The 26,968-nt window shown below is 44.4% G+C and overlaps 1 protein-coding gene across 2 annotated transcripts; it reads right to left on the reverse strand.

Annotated features, from left to right (window-relative positions):
- Window positions 1-84: 84 nt before the first annotated feature.
- Window positions 85-14,148, reverse strand: SLC46A3 (solute carrier family 46 member 3). 2 transcript variants are annotated; one of them, XM_033146424.1, is made up of 7 exons: window positions 13,974-14,148; window positions 10,544-10,757; window positions 9,956-10,159; window positions 4,372-5,236; window positions 3,791-3,874; window positions 3,341-3,497; window positions 85-1,266 (listed from the first exon to the last, which is right to left on the reverse strand). In XM_033146424.1, the coding sequence occupies exons 3-7, from the start codon at window positions 10,136-10,138 to the stop codon at window positions 1,179-1,181; spliced, it is 1,377 nt and encodes a 458-aa protein (XP_033002315.1). In that variant the 5' UTR covers window positions 10,139-10,159; window positions 10,544-10,757; window positions 13,974-14,148; the 3' UTR covers window positions 85-1,178. The 2 variants fall into 2 exon arrangements, with proteins under 2 accessions (XP_033002315.1, XP_033002318.1); XM_033146427.1 differs by lacking the exons at window positions 10,544-10,757; window positions 13,974-14,148 and having other exon boundaries at window positions 9,956-10,493.
- Window positions 14,149-26,968: the final 12,820 nt, after the last annotated feature.

Raw genomic sequence — 26,968 nt, forward strand, 5'->3', positions numbered from 1 at the left:
TGTTTTGCCTCCCGAACGATCGAAACCCGGAAGTGAGTATCCCAGTTTTCAAACTTTTTTTGGAAGCCAAACCTCTGGTGTGGCTTCCGCTATTGTTTCTGGTGCACCTACGCAATCGGAAGCCGAGCCTTGGTTTCCAAATGTTTCGAAAGTCGAATGGACTTCCAGAATGCATTGTGTTCAAAAACCAAGGTGCAACTGTATAATAGTTCAATCCTGTAGGTAAGTCATACTGAACCCAATGGGGCTTATTTCTGAATAGTCACATATAAGATTGCACTGCATGCAAATTAAGTGCATTATTTCCTTGCTGAGGGAGTAGCGTCGCTGCTGCCCATCTTTCCACTTCCTGCAAGTAGGTATGCATCACAGACATGCTGGTGTACACAAGAAAGTCTGATTAATACAGGAGCCGCTGAATTCTGAAACTCAAAAGGCCAGGGCATTTCAAAATGATGAAAGAACAGAAATGTGTCCAAACACGGTGATGCCTTGCCCTTTCCAGTAAGCAGGAGCGACAACCAACCTGAGTTCAGGTGAGCAGCAGCACCACACTATCTGCTACTGATTGCACTGAAACATTAACAGCCATGCACAGGTGAACCAAGATATCAAGGGCCTGATCCCAGTTCTGATATCACTCCTGTTTCAGCACTGGCCAATTGCCTACTGCCTTTGAAACAGCACAACCAAGACAGTGCTTTGGGTGCTTCCAGACAATCTGTTTACTGAGCATTCATTCCTGATCTGTTTGCTACATTGGCTATTTAGTGAGCATTCACCCTGATTTGTTTGTGGAGAGGCTAGACAACGTTGTGTCCAGTCCATTTCCCCATCACTTTCCTTACTGCAAAAAGCCTGTTGTTTTGAGAAAGGTTTGTTTTGAGAAAGCAGGACCTCCCAATCAACTGTCATTGCGAATTTGCCAGTTTGTGATTGAATCCCGCCCCAGAATAGCAACAGACTGAAAACACCATTCACGACTCTCTTCCCTGCTACCGCTTTGTGCAGCATCCTATGTACCATCAAGGACAGCAGCAAACCTGGGGTGGTCAATTCTTGTAGAGATCTAACAACGGACACATCAGATCCTTCTTTAGCAGTGCCAATAGAGTCAACAGGTATGGCCATGATAGAAGAACAGGAGAGGAGGGCTAGCCATTAGACAAATTCTCTGTTCAGCTGTCAGCATTCTCCCCAAGGGAGTCTTCTTCATTTATAAGTAGTGCAAAGTGATATTCATGCCAAGTGGCATAGAGAAACCAGCTGGGAGAAAGAGATAAGACGTTTTAAAGAGGAGATACGGAACACACTGTACTAAGTCAACTGAAAATGTACAGAAATCATAAAGCTGTCATACACTGCAATGAAAAAGGTCCATGTGGCGTATTCAGTAAGGTGACAATACCTCCCTGTATGCAACCTGAAATGGATAGTCTTCTTAACCTTTTGAAGGAAACACCTGTCATGCCAGCTTTAGATTAAGAGCAAAGGCAGGTGGAATGTTCTAAGAGCAGTTAAGGGTGAAATAGCTTCTCCTTTATCCCAGGACTTGTGTAGAAAAACAACACTTCTGCAAATTTTCAGCATGGTTCAGTTTGAACTGGGAAAAAGCTGTCCAAGAAGAATTCCTATTGGTGAAAATCCATGACATTTACCTGTGCACCCCCCCCCCCCCACCTTGCCAATCTCTAGAACGTAAAACACAAAGGAAAGCAAAGGATGGACAACTGAACCAGCATTTTACTTGTTAGTACAGTTGTACCTTGGAAGCCGAACGCCTTGGCTCCCGAACTAATCGGCTCCCAAACGATCGAAACCCGGAAGTAAGTGTTCCGGTTTTCGAACGATTTTTGGAAGCCAAACATCCGGCGCAGCTTCCGATTGGCAGCAAGACACTCCTGCAGCCAATGGGAAGCTGTGCTTTGGTTTTCAAATGGTTCCAGGAGTCAAACGGACTCCCGGAATGCATTCTGTTCGAAAACCAAGGTACCACTGTATACATGTTTAAGGCAAGTTCCATACTGCAGGGAGAGGGACGCGCTGTGACCACTATTTTAAATGTTATGTCTGTGTCCACCCTAACACTGTAGGTATGTGGCAAAGTCAAGGCACTGTTGGGAAATCAGAATAGCAGGAAATATTTAGCCTGAGTTTCGCATTCTTTTTCACTAATTTCCAGCAAATACTCTTGTTCTGACGGATAGACTTTTATCAGCAATACACCCCTTCCTAACCATTCTTTTACTGATCTACATTGCATTTGTACTCAGCCCATCTTCCAAGTAGCTCAGATGGGATTCCCTTTTAACCCTCACAAACACCCTGGAATGACGTTTTGTCTGGGAGAAGTCTTGTACTGAGAAAAAAAATGTGGTGTTGGTTGGTCTCCTTTGTTCAAGTCAAAGGGTGGTATTCAACTACTGAGAGTAGACCTTCTGAAATGGATGAGTCTCACTTAGTCATGTTCATTTCAATGGGCCAACTGTTTAAAGGCTAGTCTATTAAGCAGAGGCTTGACAGCCATCTGTCAGCAATGCTTTGATGGTGTTTCCTGCTTGGCAGGGGGTTGGACTGGATGGCCCTTGTGGTCTCTTCCAACTCTATGATTCTATGATTCTATGAACACCACCTAAATACTTTACCAGTACTTTATGGTACTCAATACACTGGTACCTTGGTTCTCGAACGGCTTAGTTGTCAAACAAATCAGCTCCCAAACGCCGCGAACCTGGAAGTAAGTGTTCTGGCTTGCGAACGTTTTTCGGAAGCCAAACATCTGACACGGCTTCTGCTTGAGTGCAGGAAGCTCCTGCAGCCAATCAGAAGCCGCGCCTTGGTTTTCGAATGGTTCAGGGAGTTGAACGGGATTCCCGAAACAGATTAAGTTTGAGAGCCAAGGGAACACTGTACTTAATTATTTAACTGATATTTCATTAGAAGAATTTCATTCATTAAAAGATAAGAGTGAGAAATAAAAAAATAAAGAAAAAAAGTCAGTGAGAATGAAAAAAATAAAGAAAAAATACTGTTACCAGATCTCAATACTTGACAATATACGAGGTAGTGATGCTGGAGATTTTTATAATGCACTTAAGGATGCACTGGCAGAGGGGTAGTATCTCAATAGAGGAGCACTTGTTTCATATGCAGCTCTCTGGGTGATGCTGGGCCAGTCGCTGTCTCTAACTCTAAACCTACCTCGCAGGGTTATTGAAAGGGGGAGGGGGAGAACCACGTAGACCACCTGGAGTTCCTTGGAGGAAGAGGTGGGATATAAATGCAATGTAATAATTAGCTTTGCTTTTGGCATTAACCAGAGGAGTAATATGTATACAACCTCAGTGTGCTCAGTGGAATTATGCAAAGGCCAGCTGAGAAGAGGAAGGAGAAGCCTGGGAACCAGCCCACAGTCACAGCATAAAGACTATTGAACGTGACAAGTGCAAGAGTCCCCATCACGACCTCTAAGCAGGCGATGCAAGCAAATATAGCTCCTGTCAAAACGAGAAAACACAAAAAATTAAAATAAAACACTTGTGCTTTTCTCCATTTATTTTAAACATTTCTCAGCTGCCTTTTCTCAGAAGATTCCAGGGTGGCATTCAAGAGTGTTACTAAGCTATTCATGCAACTTATTAATAGGGTTAAGCTTTTTTTTTTTTTTTAAAGCCCCAAATAATAAATAACAATGTAAAATAAAACTGACAAATTCACCCAACACCTCCTAACTGCTTTTGTAATTTATGACATGACAACTGCGACTTATCCTTTCGCAACTTCAACTCACCTTGTTCATTAGGAAGAACTAATTTGGACAACATGGATCGAAGGACTGGAATGGGCATAGCAAGTAGCAGGGAAGGCACTCTCACTGCAAAACACACAAGCCAGCAATATTATGAATAGGAGACTGAAACAGATGAAGCTGTACTGTAAAATACAACAAAGCAAAAGGAAACAGCCGAGATATTTTGATAGTCATATAGGGTTGTCTCCAAATGAGTCATACTCAGAGAAGATCCACTAAAATAGATGCACTTAAGTTACTCAAGTCTATTTCAATGGGCTTTCAATGGTTTGGTAAGGATCAATGTGAACCTAACCTGAAACAAAATGCAAACCGAAATGCAAATGTATTTTAAAATCCATACTTTTCTGAATTTTGTGGTGCAGTTCTCCAACCAAGGAATGTGTATAAAAATGCATATATTTGGGGAAAGTGTGCATAAAATTGCATATATTCTTGAAAATAATGTAGCCCAGAAATTACTCCTCACGGTTGTGAGCACCACCTGTTTTCAAAACGTCTACATAACCAGCATTCTTACCAAAAGTTCTGAATTTTCACTGGTCTGGTACTGAACTCACCTAAAAACATCAGCAACGTAGTGTTGGCAAAGGCAGCCATGACAGCTCCTCCTATGTAAGAGAAGATCCCGAGGTAAACAAGGTAAAAGTCCTTTAGGTACTTGACAAGGACAAGGATTCCTAGAAAGCCAATCAAAGAGACAACAGTAGATGCAGCCGAGCCATATCCTATGTAGATGGCATTCCAGCAGAGCGGGGCATTCAGTTCATAGATGGTGTAAAGAGAAAGCGCGCCAATCATTGTGAACAAGTAAGTCATGAATGTACAAAGCAACAATGTGATCAGAGTTCGCTTCCTACCAGAAGAATTCCGAAATAAGTCATAAACTCCAGAAAAGGTTTCCTTGAGCTTTTCTTTCAGAGACTTTGGCTCAACATCACATACCCGGACCGTGTCATCCAAGAAACATGTAACATACAGAATGTTGACCACCTGAAGCAGTGACATCACCACGTATGTCCAGGTAAAGCCCAAAGCTTTTAAAATGTAGCCTGAAGACAGTCCTCCCAATCCAGAGGCTACTCCAAGGATGAAGTCGATCACTGCTATTCGGATGGTATTCTGCTTCTCATTCTCACAAAGGTCAGCTATGTAGGAAAAGGCACCGCCGAGGAAGGTTGCTAAGCTTCCAAACAGCCCAGTAATGGAGGCCGAAATGAATAGGAGAGAGAGGGGCAGGGAGAAATAGGATATAGCGCAAAGGAAGATGCTGCTCACGAGAGACCCCACCATAGGAAGAACCAGCGATACTTTGCGCCCCCAGCGTTCTCCATTTGCTACGACGACAAAGGCCACCAAAATGCTGAGGGCACCCCCGCACAGGTCTGTTTTCAAGATAAAAATAGAGATTTTTTCTTGGACTTCCTGAAAGAAGAAAATAAACAGATTTAATATAAAGCAGCAGGGAGCTACTTTCAATCCGTAAATGCAAATCTGTGTAATAACCGATTGTTAATGGCTTGCGATAACATGGAGGCAAGCATGGAACCAGTGTGTTGCGGAGGGCCCTCCCTGCTGAAATACCAAGGTGCCGTCAGTATGGGCATTCCACTGGCTCTTGAAGACACACCTGTTCAAGTGGGCATGCTCTTGAACTTGATCCTACTGTTCCCCCCCCCCCCGTTGTTTTAATTGTCATGCTTTCTAACTGGCTTGTGGCATATTTTAATTAAAGGGGTTTTAATGCTACGGTGGAATTGTTAGCGTATTTTACTTACGTATGGATTTTATAATTGGTTTTATAGTTGCAAACCACTCTGAAGCCATTTTGGTATAGGAGCAGTACATAAATTATTATTATTATTTAAAACATCATCGCCTTTCCCTCTTCCACATCTCAACATGCATTCATGTAGGAGACTGTGTGAAAAGGGAAAGCCAAATTTTGATCAGCCAGAGCAACCACGGACACAAACAAGCCTTGAAGCACCTTTTTAGGTCACATTCACACAATACATTTCCAACACATTTCAAACAAGGTTTTCCCGGAACAATCATGGGAACTGTAGTTCACCCGCACAGAGCTACAATTCCCAGCACGCTTAACAAGCTACAGTTCCCAGGATTCTTTGGAGGGAGGTGTGTGCTTTAAATGGTGTGGATATTATTTTAACACATTTACCGCGGCATAAGCTTTTGTGGAATGGATTCTACATCACCCAGTGCGTGAAATGCCAGTCGAAGCCATACCTGTATTTACAGACGGGAGAATTATAAATCACCGCGTTGAAATGCCACAAAATGCAAGGTGCCCATTACATTTCTGTGCAAAGCTCAAATGTATCAAGCTCACAGAGAAAGCACCGACAAGCAAAGAAAGCACAGAGGTTATCTCGCACACACTTGAACTTTGACTAGAAGTGTCGCAGACTATGCCTCTTGCATTTTGTGACCTTTTGGCCCTTCTGTAAACGATTCTCTCGCCTTGCGAGTGGCAGAAAAACACTTGCCAACTGAAGATACACTTGATGTGTCTGTTCTGAGATACAGGGTAGGACCTTGGGGCAGATGTCCAGGCCCGCACCGCCCCGCCCCCCCGCCACTCAACAGACTCAACAGGGGGCCCCACCCGAAACCGCAGGACTGTTGTTTCCTACGATCGTGTTGTTGTTTTTCTGTCTGAAGACTTTTTTTTAAACACAAAAGGACCTTTAACTTCTTCTGGGCAAGATGATAACATGGCAATGCTCTGTCTAGATGGGGTAGCGGGGAGGAGAGGCAGAAGGCTCAACACTAAGCAAATGTTGCAAGAATCCCAGCTGGTACAAGATGCTTGGCATTGTGTGCAATCCAGAGGAAAAAACCATGGGCCTTGAATGCACTTATTTAAAGAAGTCAATAGGACTTTGCCACATCAGCTTGGGTTGCACACAGCCATGTTTCCACATGAGGTATATGCTGATCACGCCAGATAATGAGGGAGAGTCACCAAAACATAAGCTGTATGTATATGAATTAAACACAACACTCTGCTACTTTAGTCAGGCGCACAAGAAAGTAAATGAGAAGCACCTGGATTAAAAGCAGCTTAGTTTCAGCAAAGCCAATGAAGCATTGCACTGTGACGCTAGCTGAAGATTTGGCCCACAAGTCTTAAATCTGAAGGTACGTTTCATTCTAGGGCACAGTTTGTGAAGCAAATAAATAGAACTTACAACAGAAATTTAAACAGGGAGGAGTTCTCGACCTATATAAAGATTAAATTAAGGGATAGAGCATTGTGAGGCAAAACAAGATGTAAGGAATGGAGCACTGCTGGCAAACCCTAATATTAACGCAAGCATTTTCCACAATCTGCAACCAATCTAGAAAGCAGAATGCCTGCATTGCACATTAAACAGTGTACAGTGGTACCTTAGTTGTCAAACAAATCGGCTCTCGAATGCCGCAAACCTAGAAGGAAGTGTTCCGGTTTGCGAATGTTTTTTGGAAGCTGAACGTCCAACGTGTCTCCCGATTGAGTGCAGGAAGCTCCTGCAGCCAAATGGAAGCTGCATCTTGGTTTTCGAACAGACTCCCGGAACGGATTAAGTTCAAGAACCAAGGTACCACTGTATCAGTGTGAGATCCCCCACTTTAGCTATAAAGATATTTGTTCAAGCAGTCCAGTCATCAGGAAAGCACCACAGTCTGGTCTAATGAATTCTGAGCTTCTTTGTAATTAAATATGAATCCAGTTCTAACACAGTACAAAATGTATTTGAATGCAAATGCTAGGATGCCTTCTTGAAAATACCCTTAAAATCCTTGATCCTGAACCATCCCTAAAATGAGTGACCAACACTGACCATATTCAAGTTCCTAAGGCAATCAGTGACTGGAGATATAAAACTTCTCTGCTTTTAAACTTCAGCCCGCCTTGGGTGGGGTAGCCCTCCTCCTGAAAAATCAGGTTGAGGTCTGGCAGTACTCCTGGATGAAGATGTCCCAAGAGGGACTTCCGGCGGCGACGCCATCGCGGAGCGGTCGTGGGTTGCCTCGGCTGCGAGGCGACCCAGTCCGTCCCGGGGGTTGGAGCCCCGCTACCGCAAAGCGGGGCTCCGGTGGGGTGCGGGAAGAGCGTCCCGCACCCCGGGCTCCCCGGCTGTGCCCACTATGGCTCTGAACCCTTCCCTCGCTCCCCCTGTAAAGGGGGAGTGGGGGTGAAGGGACAACGGAGCCGGGCTATAGGGGACATGCCCCAACCGGGACGCGGAGCGGCGGTTACCCCCGCGACGAGCGTTAAAGTTCTACCTGTTATGTTTGGAGCTAAAGAAACCCGGTGGTCGTGAGTATCTGATTGGACTAGTTTCTGTGCTTTTTTAACGATCCGGGGGACATTTGGAAAGGAAGCCTGCCTCCCTCCCTTCGGGGGAAAGAAAATAACCAGTTTAAGAGGCTGCTGTTACAGAGATGGTTACAAAGTATTTGAATTTTGATAAGTGAGACTCTTTTGATCTCCCTTTGGGGAGTAAGTCTGTGGAAAATATCCCCTTTTAAAGTTTTGGTCTTTGCGCCCTGGTTTCAGGGAAAATGGCTACGAAAAGCTGGAGCTGAAGTGGAAAATCACTGGCACAAAAGGGAGAACATAGAAATAGAAACTGAAATCTGATACCTATCCCCCTTCCCAACATGTTGGATTTTGTTTTTGAACTCGTTTTGAACTCTGGATTAACGGATGAACAAAGATTTGTTATCTTGAAGCTGGAACTGCTTGATCAGAAGTTGAAGGTTTTGAGTGGGGACATGAAATTTTTTTTACTTCCCACAGAGGAGGCCTTCCAAGTTTTTTACACCATGGAAGAGAACCTTGGCAAAGAGCTGAAGGGGATGATTGAAGATTGGAGAGAGATGGTTTGGCGACTCCGGGAAAAAGGAACGTCCTTTGGGGGTGGCAGCCCCGGGACGGCAAGAACTGTTATATCCAGCCCCCGAAGTGAGAGCTCGGGAGTGAGGGACAAAGAACTAAGATATCTACAAATACAACAAGAAGGTAACATTGAATCGGAGAAGCTGAAAGAAGATGAACTGCGTACCCTGACGCTCGAGGCAAGGTCTATTGGGAACTGTGTCTGGATCTGTGGACGTATAAGAAAAGAGGACAATTGGAGGATTGGTTCTGGTGATAGATGGAAATGGACAATGGACAGAGGGGGAATAGGGTGAAGTATTAAATGTAAAATTTAAATGGTTTGTTATGGTAATCTGAAATCGGAGGGTTAAGACTTTAAGTTTTATTTTATTTTTAACAAGAAAAGGGATATTTTGAATTTTATGTTATTAGCAGCAGGTTAAGGGATAGAAGAAGTTCGTATAGATTTGATATAAGAATAATGTGTTAAGATCTAAAGATTTGTTATTAACTATTATGGATTAAGATAATTGTTTAGATTTGAATTTTCTTTAAATGAATTTAATTTTTAGTGAGATGATGTTACTAAAGTAGATTCTGGATTTAAAACCGAAGGTGAAAAGGCAGGGGAAGTCAACCGTCAAGATTTGGAACTAGAAATTTTTATTTATGTATGTAAACAAGAAGAAGAATCCTGGCTATGTTTGTATTTGTTTTATATTTGTAGGTGTGGGTGTGGGTTTATGTTTTGTTATGAAAATGCCAATAAATTCTTTAAAAAAAAAAAAAAGAAGATGTCCCAAGAGTACTGTGGCCAGGGGTGCTTTTGTCCAGCTTAGGCTGGTGCACCATCAGCAACCATTCTTGAAAAGCTGACAATTCATTGACTGTGTCATTTAACTCAAAAGAGGGTCTTGTGTATCCTTGGCTCAAGTGACGTTTCCTTTGCAACGCTCTCTCCCAGTGGGCACAACCCAAATGTATGCATTTTAAATTTTCCATTAAAGCCTGTGGAATTTAAGAGCATATAATTAAATCTCTCGCAGCGATATATAGACTAGCAGTCCAATCCTACAGATGTTTACTCAAGCGTTTACCCAGTGTAAACTCAGATGTTTACACCGAACCCATCGAGTTCAGTGGAGATTACTCCCAAGAAAATGAGGGTAGGAGCTTTCTGGATAGAAATCAGTAGACTTGTGCTGTCCATTTAACTATGCCTGCTATGCACCCGAGGAGAACTTTGAGCTTACCTTTTGCTTCAAGAAAGTTGGGTCGCTTTGGTTCACATGGCAATGAGAAGCATTGTCATTATCGAAGGTGGAATTGGTGGTCTCCTCCCAGAGCTTCCGATATACATACTGCTGCATCAACGGCATGGAATATAAAAACATGAACAAGGCAACCACAGGTTCCACTACCATAAATTTCTTCATGATTGAATCTGAGTTTTAATTCTGTTTCAGAAAGAAAAGAATGTATTAGTCTTCTTGAAAGGACCAACACCTGCACACCTGCAGCCCCACAACAAGTGATGAGTCAAGCAATAAAAAACACTGCAACCCTGATGGTTTGGTGTGCTGTTAACAGAAGGGGTGGATCCTCTGGCATTCCTTGTTAAATTATGCAAGAGCCATTTAACCTGCTCTGACTCACATTTGCTCTAACCTATCCTGCCAAGATGGGGTTTTCAAATTAGTTTAGCACAAGGGAATTATATTTTTTAATAACTTCTACTGGGTTTAGGATATATGGAATGTAGTACCTCTGGTGGCAGACACATCACGCTCCTTCCGGGGTAGTTTATCACCTTTGGTCCCCACCCTGCACTCAGCTCTCACCTGTGGCTTCTGGAAGTTGTCAGCATGCAATAGGGGTCGCTCCCCAGGAAATGGCTTCGACTGGCCGGCTAATCCAGATGAGGGCAGCTGATGGCTTTCAAACCCTCGGTGAGTTATGGACTTCCTTTACATGTGAAGATAGGCTCCAGCGGATTGAGCAGACAAGAGTAATAGTGGGTCCAACAGTCAAGAAGGTAGGTGGTTTCTGCTCATGCTGTAGGGGGAAGTGAGGGGGCAGATGGGGCTCATCAACCTGGGAAGGTACCCTAGCTAGGATAAGGAAAACTCTGGCCCTAAACTTCCACTGCCTTGTGCGGTATCTTCGGGGAAAAGAAAAGGAGTCCCTAAGATGGTTGGATGGCGCCTTGTACACCTCCTTCTTGCAACTCCTGCAGCCAAACTGGGGCCAAACTGCTTTCCTTTGGGACACATCAGTGAGGACGAGAGGAGGGTCTTGTTGTCTGGGTAGCCCAGGACCTCCGTACACACTGCCCAGGCTTTTGCCCCAGGGAGGTCACTTTGGTGCAGCTAATGCAACAGTTTGACTTCACCCCTGGAGGTGCACTCCATTGTCTCTCAAGACAGACGGATGCCAACAACCTACTGGGTCATTTTATCCATTTTCCTGCTTTGCAGTTTCGGTTTCTGTTTTTCTGTCTTGAGAAACATAATTAGACAATGCAACCAGTGCTTTTTTTCTGGCAGTACACAATGGTAGATAGTACCGCCACCTTTTTTTTTGCAAGGGAAGGAGGCTGGAGGCCTCTTGGACCCCGTCAGAGCACCGCGCCTCCTTCCCTAAGCTGGGAAAATGCTACCTGGGCTTGGGGAAGGAGGCGTGAGCCCATGTCCCAGCAGAATCGTGGATGGTATGACCCTGTGGCGGTAATAGGCAGGCACAGTCAGGTACTAAGAGTACAGAACAAGGTGGAAAGTTGCAGCAAGTCCTTTAATTATCATGCATCATGTAATAACTACATACCAATGTTTTAATGAAGTTCCAGTATAACATGCAACTGTTTTACATGTATTTGTTTTTCCTGGCTCCCAATGAAGTTTTGCGTTCAGGGCAACTGCCCAGAGTATCAGCACCTCCCCCCCCCGAAATAAAGCACTTTAATAACAACTGCAGTACTGGTTGAGTGACCTGGTTAAAAGAGGGGGCAGGGCTCCTGAATCTTTAAAAGTTGTGTTTCAGCATGTGTGCCTTTTATGAGAAATTATGGCCTTTTCCAGATGGCCTGTTTATTCAGCATTCATCCTGATTTGCTTGCAGGACAGTTAAAAGACAATGAATTATAAGACAGTGGAGAACTCATACAGCTACTGTCACCCCAGGAAGAGTTACCCTGTCTGGTCTTTAACTGTAATAAAGATTGATTGAGGGTTTTTTGTTATCTATCACAGCTTCCCAATGAATTTGGTGTGGGCTAGAGACTTGTTTCAGGGCACAAAAGCCCAGTTCCTCATTCATATTTATAGCAGCAGTTACTGGTGTGTACGTGTCGTGTGTGCACATACATTCTACTCTTGAGAGGGTCTTTCAGAAAAATAAAGTGTTGGGCCAAACACAATGCCAGCACTTCTCATAGAAGGCAGCCGTCCAGCAGCAAATGTGTATGTTTTTTCCTCCCTCTAGTTTCTTATTCCTCTGGATCGGCCTGAGAGACACAATTTAACGTGCATTGTATGAAGACAAAACTTTGGGATACATGCCGATGATGCATTTTCCAAAAAGTTTATTCCAAAGCAGGAATTATGCTAATACCAAGATTATACTCCACTGGAAAAAGCACAGGTTCTTACAGTCTAAGGCCCAGAACTGCTTAACAGTACTGTACTGGTCCACACTCAAAGACATGTTACTATTTCTGCCTCAAGTGTCTTAGAGTCACCCAATCAGCTAGAAAGGGGAGCTTTTAAGCCACAGTATGCTCCAAAGCTAAGCATGTCTCCTCCTTTGGAGGTCTTTAAGCAGAGGCTTGACAGCCATCTGTCAGGAATGCTTTGATGGTGTTTCCTGCTTGGCAGGGGGTTGGACTGGATGGCCCTTGTGGTCTCTTCCAACTCTATGATTCTATGATTCAGGACCACTGAAAACACTAGGTGCTTCAGTTTCAGAAGAATGGTGTGCAACTTCTGTTATGTACATTGGAACTTCTAGGGAAACACAAGTCACTCTGAAAGATATTGGACCACTCCAAATCATTTGCCCACGTATGTGCACAGACTATGGCAGATCTAGCTAAAGGGCAACGCCTGCACATTTGCATTAATTGTTGCAATATGTCCCTAATTATTATTATTGTATTGGAATACAATAATAAGGAATACAATAATAACTATAAGATTAATGCGTAATCTTAGAATGTTGTACAACCTTAGAAGGGGCGTGGCTGTGACAATCCTTTCTGGAACTCCTTTCTGGAAAACAAACCTGGGAATATGCATTTTTTAAAATGACTATCACTGTTTTAAATAAACAAAGCTTGGTCAGCTTCATTCGGACTTAATCCAGGAAAACAAGGAAGGTGAAGTAAAGCTCAACTGGTTCTTAAGGTCATGCATCATAGCTGTCAACTTTTCCCTTTTCTTGCGAGGAATCCTATTCGGAATAAGGGAATTCCCCTTAAAAAAAGGGAAAAGTTGACAGCTATGTCATGCATATCTCTCACATGACACTGCAAACAAAACAAAACCCACTAAAACAAAAATCGCACACGTCAGTTATTTAGCCTTTGCGCAACTGTCTGCTTGGCGGCTCGAAAAACCTCAAATGCCTGCCTTTTTGAGCCACAGGTCATCAAACTGCAGAGCGGCACCCGTTCACCTGCAGCAACCTTGCAAGTCACCCCCTGCGCGTCAGATTATCAGAAACTTGTGCCTACTGTATTTGTTTTCCCCTCCCCTCCAGTCAGTTGTAAGTGGGGCGGAGGGGGAATTTTATGTTATCCCCCACCCCCGCAAGCATCTTGTCGCCTGTAGCCTAGTTTATATTGCAAAGTGGCTCGGCCTCAGCTGCCACGCAAACAAACGAACAGCCGCGCGCTCTGTGAAAGCAAGAAGATGCGCAGGCCTTTGCAGTGCTTTTTTCCGGGGGGACGCAGGGGTACACACACCCCTAAACATTTTGTGAATCTAAGTTTGGCCTCACTGAGGGGCAGTATTTCAATATGAATAGGAAAATGAGGTTACACCTAAACATTTTTTTAGGGGGGGAAAGCACTGCGGTATTTGAAAGCAAATAATGTGGCGCAGGTAAGCAGCTCCCCGAATTTCTCCCCGTGACCCGGAACCTTTGTGCACGCGTTTGCCCCTCCGCTACCGATATCGCGCGCGCAGGCAGCACCGGGGAATGACGGCGGCGCTCGCGCAGGCGCGGGCGCGCGCAAATTGCGCTCCAGCGCCGCCCTACTCGCCATTCGCTTACCTCCGACCGCACGCAGCCCCACCTCTCCCGCTTCCCCAGCTCCTACTACGCCTCCATGGCCTGTTGCAGACGAAGGAGCGCCGCCTCTCCATTAGGGAGACAAGTGCTACCTGCCCTCGGCTCCCCGCGCGCTCCTCACCCGGGCTCATGCGAGGCCCTGTTTATTGGCTCCCAATACTTGAGAGAGGAGCCCTCACGCAAGGACAGCGGCGATTGGCCCGCGGACGCGTCACTCGAATACGCAGGAGCCCGCCTCTCCGGCGGAGCGCCCGGGTCTTGTTGTTCCGCGCATGCCCGGTCTGTGGAGGCGGCAGCGCTGCTTTGGCAGAGTCTGGGCTTGGCTTGTTTGTGGCGGCGAGAGTCCAAAGGCTGCGCGAGGACGACCCGGGGGATCTTATCGCATGGGCGCTCCTGGCGTTATGCAATAGATAGGCTGTCTCTCCAACCTCGTTTCCACAGTCGCTAAGTCCTACCCGCTGCGCTTTTCAGAAGGAGAGGGAATAGATAGTTGCCCCGAAGTAACCTCAGATAGTATCAGAAGATGACAGTGAACTGTCGCAAGGCAGTTCGCAATCATACGGTAAAAATAGCTAAAGTAGGGGGTTGTTTTTTAAATAGTGATCTCTGTATTATAATTATTATTATTATTATTATTAAATTTGCGCACTTCATCTGTAGGTCACAGGGCAGTTCACAAGATAAAAACACAAAATACAAACTCAAAACAACACACACACAAACCAATAACTCCTCCTCCTTGTAACCTGGTGTTAAGCTGGATAGCTCACCTTATATGTAGGTACCAAAAACTTGAACTCTGCCCTCTAGAAGATTGACAGCCAGTATAGATCTCACAGACAATATTATTATTTTGGAATGCCTTCCCATCATATGGCAAAACAGAAAAACAACTATTTGCCTTTTAGAAGACATTCGAAGGTAGCCCTATTCAGGGAAGTTTTTAATGGTTGATGTTTTACTGTGTTTTAATACTGCATTCTGTTAGGACCCATCCAGAGGGGCTGTGGCAACCCAGTCAGATGGGCGGCATATAAATAATAAAATTATTACTATGTTTTATACTGGCAGAAGTCCCGTCCCCCCCGCAGCCTGCCAGTGGAAGTGTCCAAAGTGCATTCAAGTAATCCAACCTTAAAGCTATGACTTTATGCACTACTGTGGTCAAGCTATCAATCCAGAAAAGGCTGTAGCTGTCTTACCAAGCAAAGCTTGGTAAAGACACTCCTTGTCTGCCTTAGGCCTCTAGCCATTTCTAGAATGACAAGCATGAGATTAATACAAATACATTTCACATGCTCATGCAAGCTGAAACAAAGACAACTTTGTGGTGTCTCAAAGGCGGTTTATATTTATCCCATAGAATTTCCAATCTGTTTATTTTTTGGAAGTAGCAACTCGACATGATCCAAAAATCCTCATTTGTTTTAGAAGGAAAATCCTCAGAATAAGTTACTAGAGGCATAGCTGGGTTAGTAAAAACAAAAGAGAGACTTGTGGCACCTTAAAAACTCAGATTCATTATGGCATAATAAGAGGTGCATATTCAGCATATGGGAGAAGCTATACAATGAAGATGCTAGATGCATCTCTATGGATCTTCTCTCATTTTATAGCTGTTTCTATATTACTGATCTATAACAACAACAACAAAATCTCAACAACAGCTCTATTTAAAAAAAAAAGATCTGCACGTATGTAGTTCCATGTGTTAAACTGATTTAAATCACAGCATTATCATGGCTACAGGAATACAACTGGGTTTGCTTCTGCTGCGTTGATGGTAAAAACATATTTAACTTGGGGAATGAGCATCATTTTCTTCTAGAAAGGATAATACATATTTAAAGTAGAAATAATGAAATGAGCATTTTGGTGGATTTGTATGTGTGGGACTGGCTGATGACTAAAATCTTTTTAAGAGAGAAAATGTGGCAACCAGCATCAGCCCATGGTGACCCTGGTACCAGTGGCGTAGCGAGGTGGAGGCGATGGGGGCCCGCGTGCGTCATGCGTCGTACGCAGCTACGTTGCGCATGCGCGCTGCAGAGCACCGCGCGCCGCCACCGGGCCCCCGGGTTTGCTGCACCGGGTGACCGAGCAGCTTCCTCCACCACTGCCTGGTACTGTTGCAGGCCTTGCTTGTCACTTAGCTCATCATCTGCAGCTCTCCAGCAGATCATTTCGTGGGTCCTGGAATTTGTCCTAGCCCTACCTGCACCACACTGAAAAGAGTGCTAAAAATGTGTTTAGAGGAGAGGGAGAAAGCTTTCCTGCTGAGTGCCACTTTGCTTGCTCCTGCTGTTTCATCTGTTTTGAGATTTACAGGTGGCCATTTTTCCATAGCTGCTTGCTAATTATTCTGCTGCTATTCAGCCATTTGAAGTTGGTTCGTCACACTCTTTTTCCCATTGCAATACCTGTGTTTACTTTAAAGTGTTCTTCCTGAGAACTGTATTATTGTACTATTGCGTGCCCATCAGTTCCTTTGTTTGTGAGTGTGGTTGCCTTTGCAAAATACAGGCTTCCTTTTGCCATGCAACAGCACAGATATACTGCCTGGCAAATTGCTAATGAAACTCAGAGGTAAAGGCTGCTACTCAAAGACAGAAGTCCATTTGCAGGAGTATAGCATACAAGTCTTGAAATATACCAGAGGCAGCTACCTGGGTTGTGTCCATAAAGCCTTGTCATCTTGCATTTTTGTGCATGCTGATACCAGCACTTCACTAAACCTGAAGAATAGGTCTTGTGACCTATTCATGCTTGTCTCCTGTTTTTGTTTTGCTCTGTTATAAAAACCACTGTCGGTAAGCAGAATCCGATTCAGTGATTGATGGCTTGCGTGCTTTACATCTCGTATGGTACTTTGTGCATATTGCTTCTCACTTCCTTTGTGGTTGGTAAGAGGTTCCAGGAGCAGATACCACGGGTTCTGCTTCCTTGCAGGATGACAGCACTGAAATCTTACGCCTTTGGTCCTCAAAATGGCACCCATGATATTATTATGGAAAGCCCCTCCCACGAGGTGCAGCTGGCACAAGCACTTTGCAACTTGTTTAAGACACACCTTGCCTTGGTCTTTGGAAGAGAAGTATGCATTTATACTTGTCCTCCTTGCAAATGTTAGCAGTAAGGCATTTTATTCTTTTATTGTTGTTGCTTTATGCTTTATTATGGATTACTTTTGCAGTTGTCTTGGTAACAGTGTAGCCTGGCTTGGGACCTTAGAAATCAATCAAAGAAACATTGCTGCTATTTCATGACATTCAAAGTAATAACAACAACAACAACAACAACAATAATAATGTATTATTTATACCCTGCCCATCTGGCTGGGTTTCCCCAGCCACTCTGGGCAGCTTCCAACAGAACATTAAAATGCAATAATCTATTAAACATTAAAAGCCTCCCTAAACAGGGCTGCCTTCAGATGTCTTCTAAAGGTCTGGTAGTTGTTTTTCTCTTTGACATCTGGTGGGAGGGCGTTCCACAGGGCGGGTGCCACTACCGAGAAGGCCCTCTGCCTGGTTCCCTGTAACTTGGCTTCTCGTAGTGAGGGAACCGCCAGAAGGCCCTCAGCACTGGACCTCAGTGTCCAGGCAGAATGATGGCAGTGGAGATGCTCCTTCAGGCATACTGGATCGAAGCCATTTAGGGGTTAAAGGTCAGCACCAACACTTTGAATTGTGCTTGGAAACGTACTGGGAGCCAATGTAGGTCTTTCAAGACCGGTGTTATGTGGTCTCGGTGACCGCTCCCAGTCGCTTGGCGGCCGCTCCCACTAGTGTCTAGCTGCCGCATTCTGGATTAGTTGTAGTTTCCGGGTCACCTTCAAAGGTAGCCCCACGTAGAGCACATTGCAGTAATCCAAACGAGAGATAACTAGAGCATGCACCACTCTGGCGAGACAGACCACGGGCAGGTAGGGTCTCAGCCTGCGTACCAGATGGAGCTGGTAAACTGCTGCCCTGGATACAGAATTAACCTGCGCCTCCATGGACAGCTGTGAGTACAGAATGACTCTCAGGCTACGCACCTGGTCCTCCAGGGGCACAGTTACCCCATTCAGGACCAGGGAGTCCTCCACACCTGCCCACCTCCTGTCCCCCCAAAACAGTACTTCTGTCTTGTCAGGATTCAACCTCAATCTGTTAGCTGCCATCCATCCTCCAACTGCCTCCAGACACTCACACAGGACCTTCACTGGTTCTGATTTGAAAGAGAGGTAGAGCTGGGTATCATCCGCATACAGATGAACACCCAGTCCAAACCCCCTGATGGTCTTTCCCAGCGGCTGAATATAGATGTTGAAAAGCATGGGGGAGAGGACAGAACCCTGAGGTACCCCACAAGTGAGAGCCCAGAACACTCATCCCTCACCACCACTTTCTGAACACGACTCAGGAGGAAGGAGCGGAACCACTGTATAACAGTGCCCCCAGCTCCCAACCCCTCTAGACGGTCCAGAAGGATGTTATGGCCGATGGTGTCAAAAGCTGCTGAGAGATCCAGCAGAACTAGGAAACAGCTCTCACCTTTGTCCCTAGCCCGCCGGAGATCCTCAACCAGTGCGACCAAGGCAGTTTCAGTCCCATGATGAGGTCTGAAGCCCGACTGGAAGGGATCCAAATGGTTCGCTTCTTCCAAGCGTGCCTGGAGTTGTTCAGCAAGTAAGCCACCTGAGGTTGTGGTCCCACTCTGCCTAGTGGTAGGGCTGGCCCTGTCTATCTCACTGGGTTGCTTTGAAGATTTAATGGGGTAACCCCAAGTATGCTGCACTAAACTTATTGGAGGAGATACAGGTGAGATAGAAAATTCAGTTCAAGGGAGACAAACCTTCTGATGAGTTGGGCAGAACTCAGAATGAGATAGCAGTGCTGTTTCCCCTTCTGAAGTAACTCCTTGCAACCTGCTTCTCTTTAATTTACAGTACTTTTTTTTTTTTACAAGCAGTTCTGTCTTTCATTTCCCCATTTCCAGTCACCACCTCATCTGCAGTATTTTCTGACCTGTCAGCTCCTTGTGATGCAGTGGAACTCTCCTAAAGAACAAGGCACTTATTTTTCATTGGTGTTTTTGATAATTTTATCTAACAGGTCTTGGGGGGGGGGACGACAGAGGCTAGACTGCTATCACATGACTCTTACTCATATGATCATATGAGGGCAAGCTACCTCCATTCCCCCTCAACCTTTGTCTCTCTTGCAGAGGTAAGCAAATAAATGCTTTCCCTCTTTGTATTTCTGCACTAGGTTAGTAGAATTACTGGTTGTCTGCATAAGCAGGACTCTGGAGCAGATGTTCAGTGCCCCACACAGCAGAACAAGAAGGAGGGCTCCCAAATGTATCAGGACTGACTTACCACATTTTGGCGTTGAATCATTCACATAATGATTCCGAGCACATTTCAAACTGTTGGTGCTGGTCTTTAAAGCCCTAAACGGCCTTGGCCCAGTATACCTGAAGGAGCATCTCCACCCCCATCGTTCTGCCCAGACACTGAGGCCCAGCTCTGAGGGCCTTCTGGCAGTTCCCTCACTGCGAGAAGTGAAGTTACAGGGAACCAGGCAGAGGGCCTTCTCGGTAGTGGCGCCCGACCTGTGGAAAACCTTCCCATCAGATGTCAAAGGAAAAAACCAACTACCAGACTTTTAGGAGACATCTGAAGGCAGTCCTGTTTAGAGAAGCTTTTAATATCTGAAGGGCTATTGTATTTTAATATTTTGTTGGAAACCGGCCAAAGTAGCTGGGGAAACGGAGCCAGATGGGCGGGGTATTATTATTGTTATTATTATTATTATTATTATTATTATTATTATTATTATTATTAGCATCTTAGGGGTGTGTGAAAGCAGAGAGGAAGTTGGACAGTTCTCACAATGGAGGGATGTGGGAGGAAAGTCCCCAAGGATGTGTACTGGGACTGGTGTCTTTATGCTAGTTCACAAATGATCATGAGTCAGGGAGCAAGCAGTGACTTAGCCACGTTTGCAGAAGAGACCAAATGTTCAGGACAGTAAAAACAAAAACAGGATTGCGAGGAGCCCCAGAATGACCTCTCCGAACTGAATCTCCTTGGAAATGTGCTATCTCTCTCTCTCTCTCTCTCTCTCTCTCTCTCTCTCTCTCTCTGTGTGTGTGTGTGTGTGTGTGTGTCAAGGCAGAACCGCAAACCACTGAGTAGGCTGAATTTGTACAACGAAAGGGGGGGGAAAAGGAAGTGGAAATCAAATGTGGCAAGCAAGACAAACCACTTACATTGGTTGGAGGAGGAAGAGAAATAGAGCACAGATTCACAAGTTCATTTTGGCCACCCACTTTCCTCCATGACGTCATCTTTGGCCATGTGTGCATACTTACAGTTGAAAGTGCTGTGTGAACTAGTTGTCCATAGATGTACCTTTTTTCTTGTTTCTGCAATCTTAACAATATTCATCACACCTTTCTGATAATGAGAGTTACTGCAAAGTGTATCAGAGTGCTGATGAGAACACACTGGTGAAGTGCATGTGTGAAACAGCTGTTAGATGTGCCTGCAGAGACCTCCCCATGGCACCCAAGGTCTCCCCCTGCCCCCCCCCCCCAAAATCAGGCTTGAAAAAAGCATTCTCTTCTATTCAATTGAATATGTCACAGGATATGTGTGGCATTTAGTAGTTTTTCCACCTTGCAAATGGGCTCACAGCCCAAAAAGGTTGGAGATCCTGCCTTATAGTATCGTAGTTAATTATAATCATATATATGGCCCACATGTCTGTGAGTCTGTCTGAACCACTGGGAGGCAATAGACTGAGAGGAAAGGTAATGGGGCAACATGGAGTCCTCAACATAGGGGTTTATGATTGCTTTAAGAAGTCAACCATGCCTGTGTTGCATAAGCCACCAATATACTGTTACACACCACCCCCAATCTCCACGGCGGTGCAGGATTCCAGGAATTTCCAAGCACGCTTTACTCTGAGTCTGTGTTTCCTTTGGAAAACGAGGCACAACAGAGACTGTGGTTTTAGGATATATGGTTTATTTACACATATATACAACCTGAGCCTATGATGGCGGGGCTTACAGCATTATGCTCCAAGAGGGTTCTGTTCTCTTATTTCTGAAAACTTGGATTCAAACTGACATCCCACGTTGTGCCCTGACGACCATTTTCTCCAGCCTGTTGCCGCTTGCAAACTCCAACTAATTTTCCTCCAGTTTACAGCATCCCCAACTGCAATCCTGAAACTCCTTCCTGGAAACTCTTACATTTTCTCTTGCTAACTACCCATAGCTCAGAGCGGGGCTCCACCCATTTGCTGGCTGACACATAGTCTTAGTTTTCCTTATGGCTTTTTAAATGGGTCACCACCCTTCCCTTCATCCTCTTGTAATGGCCGATATCTCCAGGCGATTATTTCCTCAGGAATGCAGCCTGCCTTATATATTAACATGGCTTATATTTTTACATTTGTTTGGTCCAGGGGTTAAAAGATCTGGCACACAAAAACTCCTAACAATACCAATTCTCGTCTTCTCAAACCTATTTGCTTGCCTAGCAACCACTGTTATCACCACACTTTAAGGCAGGCATGTCCAAAGTCTGTTTCAGGGGCCTAATCCGGCCCACCGGTCAATTTAATCTGGCCCCCGTGGCAGTATATGTCCTGGGGTAATTCCCCCCCCAAAAAAAAAGCTCAACAACTTTGGCCGGCCCTCACGCATGTTCACTTCATCAAATCTGGCCCTCTTTGAAAAAAGTTTCGGAACCCCTGCTTTAAGGGAATGGGCAAAGACGCATACCTAACAGGACTCAAAGCAAAGGATCAAAAACAAATGGGAGCGTACAGACATGACCCACAGCCAACGTATTTCCATACACATTTCCATAATATTTGGTGGATCTTTTAGTAGCATTTACAAAGCATGTGAAGAATTGATGAAATGCACACAAAAGTAAAATTTGTGGGTGTCTTGCTTAGAATCATATTTGTGCTTAGGGTTGCGAAATGTGTTCTTGGAAGACAAAAGAGCTGACTGATGCCAGATGAGGTGACTTAACTTGCTCACAACCCCATTACACATTCCCTTTTCAATAGTGAGCATGTCACTACAATGTGAAACAGCATTTGGCTCCCAGCAGGGGGGATGGGTTGCAGGTGGAGGGAGAAACCCCTTGTTTCAGCAAGGTGAAGACTAATGGATGCTTTCAAATCCCCCAGGAACACATCAAGCACCAATTAGGTAATGCATGCAACTACAATATTGTCTCCATTATAGTTTCAATTTACTTGTCACAAGTTCTCTTAACAGCTGGTGTCTTGTTAGGGAGCTACTCCTGTACAGTCATTGGGGGAGGGGGGATCACAGTGACATATTGTTTGGAGACTGCTGGCAGGTTATTGCCAGCTTGTGTCAGCAGCTTCAGTTCCACTCCGAACAGTGAAAAGAAAGCACAGCAACTGAATCAATGCGCGTAGAAACTGGCTACCCAACAAATTCTCTTATATGCATTTTTGTGTGTGGTAAAAATAAAAAATAAAATAATCACTCCAATAGCAATGCATGGATTATTTGGAGAGTTGAAGAGTGAAATAGGGCCTAGCAAGAGCAGAGAGCAAGCAGAGGTGGTCTGAAATTTAGGGGGGGAGGTGATCTGAGGGTGAGGGGAGGAAATCTGGAAGGTGTTCCGAGAGTAAGCACTTGTTGTTGTTTTTTACACTGGGATTTTTAGGAGTTGTTGGAGTTCCTGGCTTTACTCATTTTTGCATTTGCACACAGTTCCTAGGAACTGAACCCTCACATAAGTTGTGGGTTTACTGTACTGTACTATACTATACAGTAACATATCAATATAAACAGTAAACTCATTCTCTGAGCACAGTCTGGATCCAAAATGGCACCACCTCTGCACACAAGAGAGAGGTGTCAGCAGGCTAGAAGTTGGGGACCCACAATATTAGCAACGCGGATGGCGCTGTGGGTTAAACCACAGAGCCTAGGGCTTGCCGATCAGATGGTCGGCAGTTCGAATCCCTGCGATGGGGTGAGTTCCCGTTGCTCGGTCCCTGCTCCTGCCAACCTAGGAGTTAGAAAGCACGTCAAAGTGCAAGTAGATAAATAGGTACCGCTCCGGCGGGAAGGTAAACGGCGTTTCCGTGCGCTGCTCTGGTTCGCCAGAAATGTCTTAGTCATGCTGGCCACATGACCCGGAAGCTGTATGCCGGCTCCCTTGGCCAATAAAGCGAGATGAGCACCACAACCCCAGAGTCGTCCGTGACTGGACGTAATGGTCAGGGGTCCCTTTACCTTTTACACAATATATTTATGGGGGGGGGGGATAAGGCTCTTACGTTCTTACATGGCTCCTCATATAGAATAACAGTCCTCTGTGTAGTCACAAATGCTTGCCATATACATTCAAATCTCGAAAAGTAATCACTAGCCACAGATGCTGTGCATTTCTTAAATGCTAGTGTACACTTCAGACTAAGCCTGCCAGCTATTTTCCTTGAGCCTTCTTTGTTTATACACTTGGTTAAGCTTTAAATGTGTAGCTACACATTAAGCTTTTAATATCCATAATTTACAAGACCAGTCTCCCCAGCCAAGAATACATTGTGATCTATTAAGAAATGGATTCTAATTGCCACTTTCGTCTCAGAAGCGCTCCAAAACAGACAGAGCAACAAACAGCTCTTCATCATGTGTCTATTAAAGCCATTGCATCACTGAAACTTATTAATTTGTACCAAGGTATGTTTAACTCAGAAGCAAGTCACATTGCATTCATAGGGACTTCCTATCCAGTAAACGTTCTAGTTTGGGTTTTATGTTTTACTCTTTAGATTCTTCTTAATGTCTTTAGGCTCTGCCCTTCACCATGAGGAAGAAGACGTGCATGTTTTGATTTGAATGTCATCTGTTTTCCCGCAGTGATCCGAGTATAACTGGTGAAACTGCTAACATTTGAAGCGTGCCTAAGTGGGTGAATTAAATTTCTATTAGACGCACTCCTTTTCCCCTTGCCCTTCAGGCGCAGGCTGGGAGCTGTGTTGCAACACATGGCATATGGAACTGTCATTTAGGATGGACTGGTTTGTCATTAAAGGCCGTGCCAGTTGAACATCTTTAGGGTTTTTTTTTAAGTGCTGGAAACATTTGATTTCCTTATCGTAATGCCCCATGCCATCCTTTCCTTTCAAGGCTGGATGTAGCTTTCTCTAGCAATCTTCAGGCAAGCCTGGGCAGGGATGAAATGGAGAAAGCCCTCTGTATCCTTTGCCTGTTCTTCCTTTGAAGCTTCCATCCCGCCCAATACAGACGCTTTCATCCAAGCTTCTCTCAGTGCAGTTGTCAGCTATCATTTGCACACTAGAGCTTGACAGGGTGATAGCAAAAGAGATTCATGGCCCCTTTTATTTTCAGACAGAATAATCTGTCAGCTTGCCTGCTTAGGGAAGGGGCTCTTTCTTTCTTTCTTTCTTTCTTTCTTCTTTCTTTTCTTTCTTTCTTTCTTTCTTTCTACCCCACCTTTCCCCCTGATGGGGCTCAAGGCTGGATACATGGGGTTCTTCCTTCCTTCTGGCAGTTCTCACATTGCGAGAAGTGCAGCTACAAGGAACCAGGCAGAGGGCCTTCTCTGTTGTGGCACCCACCCTATGGAATGCCCTCCCATCAGGTGTTTAGGAGATAAGCAATTATATACCGGTAACATTTAGGAAACATCTGAAGGCAGCCCTGTATGGGGAAGTTTTATAAGAGTGACGGGGGCAATTCAATCAGGTGGACAGGGTACAAATTAACAACAACAATGCCTCTTCTTCCTGCTATGTTCACCTAAAGGAGAACAGCAGCAAAGCTTTACAGGGACATCATTAGGTAAGGGGCATAGGCCCACAACACAAATGTGTGTTTGCTAATTTTTATTCTGGAGATCCAGGGCAGTGTAATGGTTAGAGTGCTGGACTAGGAATATGCTCTATGAAATAGGCCACCCTGACCATTAGGCAAAATGAGGCCGCAGCTTCAGGTATCTGATTTTGGGGTGTCATGAAAGGAAAACATGTTATTTTATTTATTGTAATTTTTTATAGCCAGGAAGAGGGGAAAGGTGCGTCATACGTGTGGAGGAAAAACTTAAAACACAATGCAGAGTTCCCAAAAAATAGACCAGAGGCAATTGTACTTCATTCAGCAGAGCTTTACTTGCTACTGAAGGCAAATAAGCATAATAATCACAAATCCAGTACGTTTAGGATTGGCACAGTCCATAAAAATCCAGTTGCAGCACTTATAAAAACATAAACTTTAACAAGACTAAACCTTAATGCTAAGCATACTATATACAGAACACCACACCAGAAGGAAGAGAGATAGAAAGATAAATTAAAACCTAGGCTCCTTCTGACCTATATTTATAGTCAGCATGACCTTAATTGGAAGAGATAAGGGAACCATTTCAAGCCAACTGTACTCAGCTTCTTTGAAGGTATAACCCAAACAACCATGACCCTTCTGCCTGCTTCTCTCACACAGAGAAGCTTCTAGTAGCTTCTTGGATCCTCTTGTATTAACCAGAATAGGAAAGATCTCTACACATCAGATCAATACTTTCTGCACTAAGAAATGCAAACCAACAAGGTGCCTGTCGGATTTTCTACTTCAGGTGCCAAAGTCACTGAGGTACTATGTATTTTGACTGGCGGGGGTGGGGTGGGGGACATGTCTGAAAAAACCAGATTCTGCTCTTTTCCCTAGAATGCAAAGTATCTACCCTGTTGTGCTCCGTTATTCAGGTGTTCTTGAAATAAAAGTAGGAAAGCCTGTGGGCCTTGTTGCCAGCAAATCGGAAATAGGCTTATTTGTTTGTTTTTAAATCACTTTGGGGGACAGCTTAAATTTTTTTTATGTGATGAATGAATGCTATGGCTTATTAGCAATTGGTGGTTCAGTTGATTCCAGGCCCATTTCAAGGTGCTGGTAATTCCTTTTTAAGGTCTATATGGCCTGGGCCCAAGTTACCTCAGAGACCACCTCCCTCTCTTTATTGGTCACTTGTCTGTCAGATGAGGAGGTGATTGGCCATTTCACCTGCCACTCAGGGCATTTTTTTCCAGCCAGCACTCAGTTCCTGCATCTCTCAGGTGGGTGCCATTGCCATTCCAAGAGAACAAGAGAGGCCGTCATGGGTGAGTTCCAGTAATTCTTTTTTCCCCCTAAAAAAAAAAAAAATAGCACTGAGCTTAACTTTACAAATATTTACCTCAGTGGGGGACCCAGTGGTCATATTCCATATTAAGTGTTTGTGTGGGACCACAGCTTTAGAGAAATAAGATCAAACTGTGTGTGGGTAAGGAGTTGTCAGTGGTGGGGAATCTGTCAGTTTTGGGTTTCTCTCCATTTCTTAATTTCAGGCTGCCTCCTTACGGCACCACATTACTGTGACTTTAATCCTAATATGTGCATGATGCCATTTTGCGTAATATATGTGTTTTTAAAGGAATTTTCTGCCATATAATGTACTCTGTGCATTGTTTTCCTCAACATAATAATAATAATAATAATAATAATAATAATAATAATAATAATAATTTGTATACTGCCCTTCACCCAAAGATCACACGGTGGTTCATAACATTAAAAATACAAAATGAGAACACAAAATACATAATAAAACAAAAACAAACCAAGAACAACCCCCCTCACAAAATAATTCATTTCTATGTACCCTTTGGAACTCCCTCCCATTAGACATCAGAAAGCAAACACCTATGTTGCCTTTCCAGCACCTTTTGGAGACTCCCCCCCCCCAAGTGTTTTACGTGGAAATTTTTATCTCAGTTTGTGTTGTATTTGAAATTGTTATCATATATGCTCTCATCGCTGATGTTTTTATTGCTAAACTGCTTCAAGATGTGTTATAGGAAGCAATTCATAAATGGAAATAAATAATTCAGTTACACATTTTTTTGGTTGGAGAATTGCATTGC

Source organism: Lacerta agilis, chromosome 4 (assembly GCF_009819535.1).
Source record: "Lacerta agilis isolate rLacAgi1 chromosome 4, rLacAgi1.pri, whole genome shotgun sequence".
In the NCBI taxonomy this organism is placed as follows: domain Eukaryota; kingdom Metazoa; phylum Chordata; class Lepidosauria; order Squamata; family Lacertidae; genus Lacerta; species Lacerta agilis.